The 13,419-nt window shown below is 42.6% G+C and overlaps 1 protein-coding gene across 2 annotated transcripts in view; it reads right to left on the bottom strand.

Moving 5' to 3' along the window:
- LOC116708187 (rho guanine nucleotide exchange factor 26) overlaps nucleotides 1-13,143 on the bottom strand; it is a 33,589-nt gene extending 20,446 nt beyond the window's left edge. The window contains exons 1-8 of one of the 2 annotated variants that reach the window (XM_032546018.1): nucleotides 12,868-13,143; nucleotides 10,960-12,395; nucleotides 9,978-10,026; nucleotides 9,724-9,866; nucleotides 5,856-5,912; nucleotides 5,293-5,453; nucleotides 1,556-1,708; nucleotides 1,327-1,459 (exon numbers count right to left, since the gene is read on the bottom strand). In XM_032546018.1, the coding sequence (XP_032401909.1) occupies nucleotides 1,327-1,459; nucleotides 1,556-1,708; nucleotides 5,293-5,453; nucleotides 5,856-5,912; nucleotides 9,724-9,866; nucleotides 9,978-10,026; nucleotides 10,960-12,306 (2,043 nt within the window). In that variant the 5' untranslated portion in view covers nucleotides 12,307-12,395; nucleotides 12,868-13,143. Of the gene's footprint in view, nucleotides 1-1,326; nucleotides 1,460-1,555; nucleotides 1,709-5,292; nucleotides 5,454-5,855; nucleotides 5,913-9,723; nucleotides 9,867-9,977; nucleotides 10,027-10,959; nucleotides 12,396-12,867 lie in introns of those variants that run through there. The other variant, XM_032546017.1, reaches the window with a different exon arrangement.
- Between the last annotated feature and the right edge of the window lie 276 nt (nucleotides 13,144-13,419).

The raw sequence follows: 13,419 nt of genomic DNA, 5'->3' as shown, positions 1-13,419 counted from the left end.
GAAGTCTAGGGAGGGTTACATAGCCTGTGGTTTCACACCTTCTCAAATAAGGCAGACTAACCGAGCATGCAAACTCTTGTTTGTTGAAAGCGGGTCAGACAGTTCTGGTGTGTGAGCACGCTGAAGCTTGGGGAATCTTAGTGAGAACTATCCACAAATGAAGGGAACATCAACCAGTCGTGAACTTCGGAGCAGGTTGGCCAACAAAAATGACTCCCAAGACCTGTAAGACCATCGACAAACCCATCCAAGAGGTCCCAAGAGAAACTACACTCTGTTACATCTGGTGTGAAACGAACACAACATTTCAGAGGAAGGAAATCCTAAATGGTGGTATGTGGCAGAAGTCAAACATGGTGGTGGCAGAGTGATGGTTTGGGGGTTGGTTCAAAACCCCAAGCCATCAGACAAACTGTCTGCCGCAATCAGACAGTTTGGCTTCACTCTGCAAGAAGATTCTGAAAGGGGATGGTGGACTATCTGAAGGAAAATTGTCAAAACATCAGCGACATCAGCAAGTCCAACTTGGAAAAGCTAAAAGAGCGGGGTGGCCAAGTCAAAGTCCAGACTTAAACCATATGGAGAAGCTGTGGCTTCTCCTCAAACAGTCAGTTCGTACACAAACACCCATTAATGGCTCTGAATTAATTCTGTAAAGAAGAGTTTGCCAAACTTCCTCCTTGGGAAAGTCATAAAGTGACCAATTTGACTTGATTCCTGAGTTTTCACACAAGGCCAGGTCGAGTTGGAAGGATTATTTCCCTAGTAAATGGAATCCTTTGCTAACTCCATTGTGTATTTATTACAGTTATCTTTGCTTTGAAAAAAAAAAAAGTTTGCTGATCTGAAATATTAAAGTGTCACACAATAGGAAACAGAAGAAATCTGTAGAGAAGTCTTTCACAGCACTGGGTGTTCAATACACTGCATCAGCAGGGACCGAATTCTAGCACTGTGGGAGAAAATAAACAGAAATAAAACTTTCTCAGGAGCCAAAATTATCTCATAGTAGAAGCATAAACCAAAACCCCTTCGGGAGCCACTAAAAAAAAAAAAAGAAAAAGGAGGAAAATCAAATTATGATGAGAAAAAAAGATAAAAGGCAGACACAGGGAACTCAAATACTCAGTTCCAATAAGAAACAAACAAACGAAGAAGTGAAAATGAATCACTGGGGATTATCAAAGTATGACGCGAGGTCACGGAAACGCCTCTGCGGTTAGAACGCGCCCCGCGCGCAGTCAAATAAACAAAGCGTTGCGTAACGCTCCAGAAAGTCTTGTAATTCCTCAGGCCTGGGCTACTGTGCGCCTTCGGTTCACTCACGTCCAAGAGCAGAGGCAGGCGAGTGATCCTCTGCATGGGCAGGATGAGGAAGGAGATCATTGGGAGGCTCCTGCAGTCTGGGTGGCCCTCCAACCTGGTCAGTACCTCTTTGAAAGCAGAATTCTTGGCACCGCTGAAAGTAAGAAGGCCGAGTCAGAGGAGCAGGGGAGAAAGAGAGAAGGTCTCTGAGGAAGACATCTGTTTTGAGTTCGTTCGTTCGGTCACTCACACCAGCCTCTGCAGTGTTCTCTGCTGGTACACCTCATTGGAGCAGTACTTGATGTAAGGGTCGAAGGTTGACTCGGCGTGCTTGCAAACAATGTCGCTGATGTCATCGATGACTATGCTCTGTTGGTGTCTGTCCTCCAGCTCCTTAAAGAACCTGAGACACGGTTGTAAAAAACAAAACAAAAGAAAAGCAACTAAAGGTTAGTAGGTCATGAGCTGCCACGACAGAATGACATCGAGTCATGAACCCAAAGGAGGAAAACACGCGACGGACTAATGGACGCAAAGTCAAGATAACGAGACGACCTGCCAACGTCTTGCCTATAAAAGCTTGCAGTAAGATCACGAAGCGGAACTCCCCGACACTAAAAATAGATAAAAGCCAAGCAGTAACCATGACATAGATGCGTTTCCTCTTCCAAAGCACCAACAGATGGCCGGGTTAATGACACGCCATTTGTCCGACTTCAAGAGAGTCAGTGTTTTTGCTCGCCCTAGCTTAGGTGCCAAACAGGAAGCAGGGACACAGACACAGGATGCTGCCCTTGACCTGCTAGACCATATCCGAGCTCAACTGGAAAAGCAGACGAGCAAAGACTAGTTCCTTCACTCAACAGACCCACTGCAGGTTTTTTTTTTTTTTTTGCTTTATATGGGAAACAGTACTTCTTGTGACTATGTGGCCGTTTGCTAATGTCTAATTTTGTTCTTTCCATGATGTCTTGGTGGCCATGAGTCCTAACCCTCTGCCCCCCATGTCCTAAATTAAGGACTTTAAGAGGATCGAAGTTCCAAAAAGTGAGACCAATAAGTCCAAACTGCTACAATAAATTGCTGGAGTTAAATTAGCACGCGAACAAAGACATTTGCAGAACCACTACTGACAAAGAGCACAAATTAAACCACATCCTGAATCTCATTAAATGTTCCTGTCCCAGTTAAACGGTCAGATTTCATGTAAAACTTTTATTAAGTAAGCCATACCAAAGGAAAAATACACAAACAGGAACCAGCCTGTGTGTAAAGGAAGCTGGGGGGAAAAAAGGCACACACACAAACACACGCCCTCACACACTCCCCATGATACAGACTACAGTACACAGCATCCTGGCTGCAGACAGATATTGCTCTCTTGTTTTGAAAAACAGAAATTCAAATTCGAAGTAAAAGATGTTGCTTAACCAGTGATGCAGGGAGCAAACGCAAGTTATCGTGTGCGGGCCACGAATATGTATGACGAACAGAAGTGAGATGGGTCGCAGCGTGTCTACACAGTAGATGGAGTGATACTGAGTCATTCAAAAATGCAGCAATACATTTCATCAAGGCAGTTTTAACTCGTATGATTTCATGCACGGAAATTATTATTTTTTTTTTTTTAAAGATGAGCGGGTTGCAAATCTGCTTGACAAGATGTAGCAAGAAAGACTCAATGGTCTGTCTGCACCATCAGTCTCAAAATGGCCTTTTAGCAGATGGATATTTTGACAGCGTGTCATGGGTAAATTTGTAGACCCTAAGAGAAAAGCTGATGTGTTAAAGAGCAAAATACGAGAGTTTACATAACCGTGTGCTTTTTTTCCCCCCCTGAAGTTTCCATTTTTTCATTTTATGTGGCAACTCAATGGTCACTTAAAGTCACCCAGTACTTAGACAGGCCAGTAACCAAAGGTTGAAATGCTGGCTGTGTATATTAGAGTTCAGCTTTATGACATTCTGACAATATTCACTTAACACTAAACTTGTAAAAATGACTGTAACATACTAATCCATATACTTGAAGTGTGTCAATTGCTTTTTAAAAGACTGAGTAAAGAAAAATCCAACATGGGATTCCACAAGACTCCGTTGTCAGAGCCTCTTTTATTTCATATCAACATTATCGTCATAGCTCACACTTTTATGTCAGTGACATAATTTGACATGTCTGCGCTCTACACGACAACACTCGCTGAATGAGTGGCTCCAAAAAAATGTGTTGATGGTTGGCACGATAACAAATTTTGCCAGACGATAAATTGTCCCAGAACTTATTGCGATAAACGATAATATTGTTGTTTTGAGACAATTTTCAACTAATATCGTAGTAACAGTGGAAGAATAATGCAAGAACATATTCTCAAGGATCAATAAACTTTAAATTTTTGATGAACATTTAAACACTGGAACTGGAAGACATTTTAAATATCCAACATAAATAAGCAGAACAACAGAAACAACAAATAAAATTAATTTTGAAGTCTCTGTAGACAGAATTGTTTTTCAAAAAAGGGCTAATTGAAACCAAAGACTGAAGACGAGTTTTGGTAAAAAGAAAGAGAAAAGAGAAAAACGATGAATCAAACAAATGAAAATAATTGCGTTTGCTTTAGTTTATCATGCGATTAATTGATTTATTGTTTATTGCGACAGGCCTAGTTCAGAATGCACTTAATCTAACAAAGAAAAGACAAAGGTTGTTTTTTTTGGCCCCAAAAATGTTGAGATTAGCACTCAGACTCAATGGGACTCCATAAGCTACACAGCTTTATAGATTAGTGTCATGAGGTTTTTACTGTTGTGTACAAGTTGCAAATGTTTTCCAATGGGAAAGTTAAGGGTTTTGCTATTACCAATCTTCATTTGTTCTTTCTTTCTTTAAAGTACCTGTATTTTTCCCTTTTGTAATCCACCAGAGAGAGAGAGAGAGAGAGATCACATCTACAAGCAACTCTCTGAGAATCCTTTTATAGAAACAACAAATAACTCAGCAAAGCAACTGCTGAGGGAGCAAAGATTTCCACGGTCTCAGCTTTCGTAGCCTCTGATGGATGAGTGTTTCCACTCATTTATGAGATAAATGGAAGCTCATCGTGACCTCAGCCAGGAATTTTTCAAAACCGGTCTGAACTCATGAGCTAATAAACCATAGCAGACAGCTTAACCCAAATATTTCCTCGCAGCTAATTGTAGTGAATACTTTGTGTCATAAAAATGGAAGCCGGCTCTCTTGAGTTCTCAATCCTCTGTCAGTCACTGAAGGCCTGAGTCGAATGAGAAAATAGCAATCGATGGCATTAAAGCAGAGTGTTTGTAGCATGAAATAATCAGAATTGGCTAGTGACTATTTACTTTTTATTTACTCAATTACATTTACTCGAGTAACTTTTTTGAAAAAGTATTTTTACTACGCTGTGCTTTTGACTTCTACTTGAGTAATTTTATCACTGCTCTTACTTGAGTAAAAGTAAGAGAAAGAGTTTTTCATCCACTGGATGAAAAACAAACATGTTTAAACCAAAAACTCGCCAGACAAAACACACACAGCTGCAGTTTTTGTTAAAGTTTCATAAGTTGTTTTTTTTTTTTTTGAAAGAAACTGATTTGAAGGGAAAAAAAAATATTTTGCCTGATTTTGTTATTTTTTGTTACTCATTTAAATTATTGTCATTTTCATCCTTAAAATGCCAAAATTTACACGTAACTTTATATTTTGGTCCGTCTGATTATGTAATTTTTAAATATTAAAGGATCGAGTTTGAGTAGATTATTTACCAAATACTTTTTTACTCTTGAGTAATTTCTTGGACGGCTACTTTTACGTTTCACTTGAGCAGAAGCATTTCGAAGTACTGCTACTCTTACTTGAGTACAATTTTTGGATACTCTGCCCACCTGTGGAAATAATGCTCATTTAAGCAAAAACAACATCTTCTCGAAGGAGTAAACGAACGGTTCCCCGAACAACGCCAGACGTACTTTTTGCTAGCCTCGCAGACGTCCAAGATGTTGGAGAAGAGGTGGTGGTGTTCGATCTTGGTCATCGCCTCACTGAGCCCTGGTGAGTTCTTGAACATACGGATGAGAATCTCCAAGCTGTGGAGGTAGGAGTGCTCCGATGAGATCAATTCGAAGATGGCCTTAGAAAAAAGAGAGAGAGAGAGAGAAAAGCAACACAGATGAAACCTGATGGGATGAAAAGCGAGAGTTTCAGCGAGCACACGGGGTTCAGGTTCACACAGGTTCCCCTGGGCTCTGTCGTCGACACGACTCGCATACCTGCAGACTTTAGTCACGTCTGGAATGTCAAAGCAAACGATATTCACCCAAGAAGACCTTTGAACCAGTTGTGTCTGTTTTAAAACTGACTCCCATACTCATAATTCATTGCGGTAAAAGAGCGTCTCTCTAATTGTTCTACTTTAATGGGGGTTTTTTTTGTCGTTGTGACACAAATCACGCGTACGAACGGACATCTTATCCCAGTTTTTAAGAACACGTGAGATCATTTTGTGGTAAGGAGAATAAAACACAAGTCCTACCTCTTGTCTTTTGCGTTCCTCCTGACTCAGCTGGTCAGCCAGGCCATTTTTCTTTACCTAAACGAAAAGTACAATTCTTCAATTAGAAGGTGTTTCTTCTTCAATTAGGACTCTTCTGATTGAATGGTTAAGCGTCGGCTGGCGTTTGCAAAGTGCATTCACGAGGGAGCCGTTTGTTAAAATGGGAGTATTTGGCACAAATTCATTCATTCACTCACTCATTTCAAATGTACTAACTGTAGTTACAATACAACAAATGTAACAATTGTAAAAAAAAAAAAAGCAAATAAAAAAAAACAGCAATAAAGAAGGAAATGGATTGACCCAAATAAATACCATGGCAACAAATCCAACAAATAAATAAACATTTTCATCCATCCATACCTGTCTGTCCTCGCTGGGTTAGTGGGTGGACTGGTGCCCGTTTTTAGGGGTTCATTTAATTCTCAATCCTGTTTTTTAATTAATGGTATTTTTTTAATTTCACTTTTCAGTAAAATACAAGCAAACTAGTATCTGGAAATGGACTAAGAGTGGAACAGTACTGAACTTTTCAGCCTTAAGTGAAAAATATGCATCAGCCAGAATGAGACTCTAAATGGCATTGAAAACCTCATTAAAAAACACCATGGTTTCACTAGCACAATGATTTAAAAAGAAGAAAAAAAACATACACCATAATGGGACTGCTTTCATTAAGACACATTGCCCACCAGCTCTTTGCTTGCCAGCCCTAGTTTTAAAGGAGTTATAGGTCACAGAGTGGGTTAGGGTCAGGGTGATGGGTAGTTTCCACACCATGAGTGACTGTTTTTCACAAAAGAAAGTATGCACAAACAACCCAACTAGACTTTTCTGTAAGTACAAAAACACCCTCCAGCTGACAGGCTAAATGCAGCAACAGGTGCAGGAGGTTTCAACACAACTTCACTATATCCTAGCTACCAGCTCTAGGCAAACGCCTAGGTTGCTATAGGGTCAACCAAAGCAAGCATGGTTCCTTCTCTTCTTTCACCTCATTCCTTATAGGTAACATTACACCTAAATAAGCATTTTACTTTCTTCCAGGCCTCATTCCTGACAAGGTATTCTCTTACTTCCGCCAACGTCTCAGCCTGTTTGGATCTGAAGTGAACGGAAGCGAAACCGCCTCCTCCAGAAGCGGCGTCAGCTCTGTGGCAGTATCTGCCCTGCAGTCTTTGAGCCAAACGACAAGAACAAACAATCCCGTAGATGGTCAAACATCTTCAGCGGTCTTTCAAGTTCCCTACACCACGCACAGATATCAGTTTTATGATTTATTATTTATGCTCTGTGTTTTGATCACTCTCCACTTCCCCTTTTTAATATTCTTTGGGCAAAGGCGACAACCTTCCAGGCAGCGCCAGGTGAATTTACCGTCATTTGTACAGTACAGGGTGTGACTGGAACACAATCAATTAGGTGTCATCATATAAGATGAACCTGTTTTATTTGCTCAAGGTTACACCGCAGGTCTTAAACTCCAGGTAAGCCGCGCCTTCTGAAGCTTTTAACAAATTATGATGGAACATCATAATTTCTGGGATTTGATGTCCCATTTAAATTTTTAAAAAGAAAAGAGAAAAGACGCGTAAGAGAAAGGCAGGGCTGAGTGAGATGTCCCGATAAGCTGTGACTCACTTCAAGACAACCTGTACGTCTGGTTCTTGGAATCAAACCGAACTAAGCTTTCCATTAACACACCTGGATCCAATGATGGCTCATTAGAAGGCCTAAGAAGAACATTGACTTGCTGAAAAGGTTGCTATTACCACCATGGAGAGAACTAAAACATGCAGGATGCCGGCCCTCTTTTTTTTCTCCCAAATTCGTTACAATACACAACTAAAAGCACAGATGCATATGATTTCGGGCTGCACAGTGGCGCAGTTGGTAGCGCTGTTGACTTGCAGCAAGAAGATCGCCGGCCCGGGGTCTTTCTGCATGGAGTTTGCATGTTCTCCCTTTGCATGCGTGGGTTCTGTGCATGTGTGGGTACTCTCCGGCTTGCTCCTACAGTCCAAAAACATGACTGTTAGGTTAATTGGTCTCTCTAAATTCTCCCCAGGTAGGCACCAGCACTCCTCCCAACCCCTTTAAGGGACAAGGGTGTACAGAAAATGGATGGATGGATGCATATGATTTCACAAGTTAGCTGGAGTTCATATGTAGTCATTTTACTTGTCTGGGCATTATCTGGATTGGAGTGTGCTCTGATAGTGTATCTATCAGAGCAGACAGAAACTCCCTGCACACCTCAGAGACAAGACTGTGTCAAGGTCACCTCTGAGAGAGAAACAAGGCATTGGGTATCCCGAAAAAGCGATACAGTCTCCGCTGTTCAGAAATGGAAGACGTTTGCAACCACCAGGAACCTCCACAGATCTGGCAACCCGACCAAACTCAGTGGTCACTCAGGCAAAGCTCCAGTACTCCCTTGTGGGGGTGTAAGAATCGATTTTAAGTTTTAAGTTTAACCCTTGTTGATGCGCATCACAATCCAATTTTCAAGAGTGGCCAGATGGAAGCCACTACTCACTAAAAGCCTCATGGAAACCTGCTTAAATTTAGCCAAAATGCTCCTGTCAGGTCAGACAGAACAAGAACAAAGAACATGGTTTTTGTTCTGAATTCTAAGAAACCAATCATCAAGAAAGAATAGGTACCTGGTTGAAGCCATCCCTACTGTGAAGCATGGTAGTGGCAACGTCATGTTGTGGGAAGGGGTTTTTTTTGTGGCAGAAAATGGTCTTAAAAATTTCGATCAAGTGAAGAAAACCTGCTCCAGAGTGCTCTGGAGAGAAGGACAGCTTGAAGGACAGCCAAGATTATTTTTTTTTAAAAAGGGTGTTCATTTAAGTGACCTAGCCAAAGGATAGTCACTTAAAGACTAAAGACAATTGAACATCTCTGGAAGGGTCTAAAAACACTGCAGATACACTGCCCATTCAACCAGACTAAGCTGTAGATGATTGGTTGACAGAATGCAGAATTGGTTGGGGTATGTGTTTTTGAACACATACCCCAACCAAAAGTCATACGGCTCAGTTTGCTGCTAGAGGTGCGATAATACTGTATTATTCCTTGGGTGTGAATACTTAATAAACCCAGGAGTAACAAACTCTTGAAAAAATGTATTCTTGAAAAATGCAGCTTTAAAATATGGGGAAAACTGAAGAGTGGTGGCTCTTTAAATACCAGCAACCGTTTTGGTTTCTAACTTGCCAGTAACTCCTCATTCATTAGAGTCTGCACAGCAATATTTGAAACTGATACTAATTAACTCCAACACCCAGCTTTCATCCCAAGCTTGCGCAACAAACGAAAAAAAAAAAAAAACAGATGATGAAATGGGTTTGGAATGATTTAATAAGAAAAAAAAAAAAAACAATAAATTAGCCAACTCAGTTCAGCTTCCGATATCCCTCTCAGAAGATTCCAATCCGTAAATATATTACACAACGGAGGATCATCCCACATATCTCTATGGGGAACATTTTGAGCATGTTTGCAGCGTGAGTATCAAGGGTTTGTCAGCTCACTGGCAAGGCGCCCAGCAGCAGTGCTTCCAAGACTTCCTCTGACTCTGACGGACCGTCTGCCTCTGTGTCCTAGAGTGAGCGCACTCACTGATAAACAGCGGGTCCCCGAGAAAAACAGAGGCAAGTGGGAGGATGGGTATGAAATAAGGCTCAACTGGTTGCGACTGCATTCTTTGGCGCACTAGGATTCCAACACTTTGCAACCGCAGCAGCCGGATCGTGAGTACTCAGGGTGTAGAGACAGGGTATAAGCTACACACAACTACTGTGGGATGGCGCGTGTGTATGTGTGTGTTTTGTCTAACCACGCTCAGTTGGCTCCAAGAGGTACGTATGGGCCTGTACTGCACGACGATGCCCTGATCGGGCTTGGGTCCCCTTGAATCAGCATCCTCATCGGAGTCATTATGCAGGGCCTTCTCCTGGTAGTTCTGGTAGAGCTCCTCTTCTGAAATGTGTTTATTTTTGCGACAAAAAACAATGTTTGATTTCAAGGTGAATTGACATTAAAACGGTGGGATGCATGAAAAACAAAATGACCCAAAAAGACAGGTGTTACCTTCACTGTCAAATGTCCGTTGAGACGTCAACTTCTTCCTGTTTGGAATCTGAAAGAGGAAAAGAAAAACCACAATCAACTTAAACTGTGGCGTACCAAGGAAGCATGTATCTACATGTATCTACAGTGTGGACACAGTGTCTTATTACATCATGACTGGCAACAAACAAGTTAATTGTTTTCCTACAGGGCTTTGTCCTAATCCAAGCTTGAACCACAATGGTCAGCCTGTGTTGTGGTTTTGTGATTCAGACTTTATCCCCCTCCTGATCATGTAAGTTTGTGTCAAAGCAATCTTTGTGTACAACAGTACGTTAAGCCGTTAGAGAGGCCGCGATTAACCCAGTCAATAAATCTCAACCAGCTACAACAAAGAAACAAAAAGTATTCAACAGATTACCAAAGTTTACAGGGGCTACTACTTGTTGACTACAGAGTGAAGTAAAAGGAGTTTTGCGACACGTTTGATCTGCACGCACCTAACTAGAGTGGCTCCTAAATGTTCATCCACCTGTTAAAATGCCAGGTTTTTTTTGCTGCATACATGAAAATGTACTTTTTACACAGTTTTCCTCTTATTGTGTCCGATATCCAGTCAAATTGAAGAAGAACACAAATATATCACAGGGGGAAAAAACAAGTAATAATTGTAACAACCTTGTTGCATAAATGTGCATATCCTGAAAACAATACTTGCTAAAGTATCTTTTAATAAAAAAAAACAACCCACTTTTGTACTAAAGTCTTCTTTAGCACGTCTATGCAACTTGGTAATATTTTTCCGTTCTGCTGTGAAAAAGTTTTCAAAATCTATCTTTCTGTTCAAAGAAACCCTCTACCTACTGCCACTAAAACAACAATTCACCGTTAGCAAAGTGTTGTTTGCGTGCCCCTCTCTTAAGAGTTAACTTACATATTGCATTTTTCCTCTTTAGGGTACCCCAAATATATTCATTATCAGTTCATGAATAGATTGGCCCACCTTGCTTTTCTTGTTGCTTTTAGTTTTATCCATCCGAGGGCTAGAAGACTTTGAAATCCTGGGGCTGGCAGCTTTTGGTGCTTCGGCACTTGTTGGACTTAAGGTGGCAAGGTTTGTTGAGCTGGTGGGTGAACCAGGGTTTTCAAGCCCTTCCATGACAGGCATCTTTAACTCAACCGAGGTAACGTCCTTGTCTACTTCACTCACAACTGCCCTCCTGTAAGACGTACTCCTCAAACCTCTCCGTAATGCCCCTGGGCTTTCGTTCTCTCCCTCTGCCTCTTCGGTGTGGCCCCCTCCGGTAGAAAAGTAACCTCCTGCTTCCACCATGCTAAGAACTTTCATTGCTCGTTTGGAATGGTCCAATCCCAGCCGTTGGGTCCCAGTAGGAGGCGCCTTGGTTTGTCGGATACCGCATGCCAGTCCTTTGGGAATAAGCTGCTGGGTGCCCATCTTCAAGGCAGCGGGGCTGTTAGTGCTAAGGACAATGGTGGGAGAGGGGGATGCAGTTGGGGAAAGCGACGGTGATGTGGAGAAGCTGGAGGAAGAGGAGGCGGCGTACAGGGTGTCGTAGGAGGATGCTGGGGAGGTTGTCTGAGACTGCAATGAATTCCCTCTGTCAGCTGGCGACGGGGAGCGGGGCGTCGGAGGGTCTGAGGAGGTTAAAGATGAAAGGGAGGGGATGCTTGAAGAAGAGCTGTGAGAGGGGGTGAGGGTACCGTACCCTGGAGATGAGGAGCTGGATGCCGATGACTGTGAAGACAGTTCGTAGTGGTAGTTATTTGGCGAGTGTGGAGAATGGACGTGTGAAGAACAATTGTCGGTAGGAGTTTCAGGTGAGGGTGTATTTGTCCCAGAGGAGATATGGTCTTTCTCCAAGTCAAGATCAAGAGGGTTTGTGGTCGGCCTCTGCATGTCCTGGTGATGATTTTCAGAGCAAACACTTCCATTCTGGTTATTTCTTCTGTTGCTACCTCCATTACACACCCTGTTGTCCAGTGTAGTGCTTTTATCCTCAGCCCTAAACTTGGACAATGAGAAGCGTCCATTGTAGAGGCGCCCAATGCTAATGCTCCGAACGATGCGCTTTTTTTCCGAGGGTCTGTGCAAAACATGCTTTAACACCACAGTGTTTGCATTTAAAGGCTGGGCCGGCTGGCTCAAAGTGAAGGAGCGTCCATCGTCCCCCGCAGGGAAGTCTGCAGTCGTGACCCCGTTTACGTGGTAGCTCGCAGGTCGTGGCTTGAGTTTGTTCAAGTCTTGGGGACCTTCACTGAGGTCTGTGCGCCGCCTCCACAAAGGTGTGATGTTGTTGTTAGATAAATCCACATCATTTCCCAAATCCATGGCTGTTCTTCTCTCTATCTGTGGTGAAACGCTGAGATCTCAGTGCAAAAAAAAAAAAAAAAAACACCCTCGGACTCAAGATTTCCACCCTTGAGATAAACAAAAGAGAGGAACGCCAGTCAGTGTCAAAGAGCACAGAAAGTGTCCAAATTCACATGGATTACTTATTAACAAGGTTCTGGAGATACCAGCAGCAACCACAGTAAAGACACATCAGTCAGCAAGCTGCTTGAAACTCAAGGAAAGTATGTGAGAACAGTTGACAGTTCTTTTGTACTTGCTCACACTGTGGTGAAATGCCCCAATTACAAGTTCCAAACTGGCAAGACAATGTTAGCATCAAGCAATTACTGTAATGCCACAAGGAAAAACTGTGGTACGAGGCAAGAGTTTAGAGGCTTCTTGAATCTCCGTGAATTTTTAACTAAATGAGGTTCCAGTTGTTTTAATCATGGGCACACCTTCTCAAAAACATACAGGCAAAAAAGCAGATAGTTACTTTCCACGGGGGGAGGGGGCAAAATCCAACAAAGTTCTCCGGCAGGTTAAAGTCCAACTCACCTCTAATCTGTCGATCTGGGGCAGAACGCGCTCATTGTGCCAGCGCTCTGGGAAACAAACACCTTTATTGAGTGAACCCACCAAGAAGGCAAAATCCAAAAGCGTCCAGACGGTGCACTTTCAAAGCGGGTCTCGTTGTTTAAGTTGCAGAAGTTTTATCTGATCGAGCGGAGACTCCCGAGCGCGCCGCTCCAAACGCGTCCGTGCGCCACTGAGCGCAGAGGACTTTCTGATCCCCGAAAGGAGGAGGAACGGGAGGAGCAGAGTGACAGGAGGAGGAATGGAAAAGGAGGGCGTGCGTGAGTGGCGAACAACAGCACTCCAGTTCGCGACTTAACTTAGGTATGTCCAGTTTCTGCCCCGCCTGCTTATCGAAGTGGATTTCCGAGAACGCGAGATGCGTTCTGTAATGCGATTTCAACGAAGCGCGAAGCCTTAATAGTCGATTCAAAGGAAACGCGGAGTATAAAACGCCGTGTGTGTCATAGTTTCGCAGAGTTTATGGAGCCGTCCAAAAGAACAATAAAGTAAAATCCGGGAATATTTTACGGT

The sequence above is a fragment of the Xiphophorus hellerii genome, chromosome 18, assembly GCF_003331165.1.
Source record: "Xiphophorus hellerii strain 12219 chromosome 18, Xiphophorus_hellerii-4.1, whole genome shotgun sequence".
Lineage (NCBI taxonomy): Eukaryota > Metazoa > Chordata > Actinopteri > Cyprinodontiformes > Poeciliidae > Xiphophorus > Xiphophorus hellerii.
Note: the sequence above shows the minus strand (reverse complement) of the source record. Positions and strands in the feature narration are given on the sequence as shown.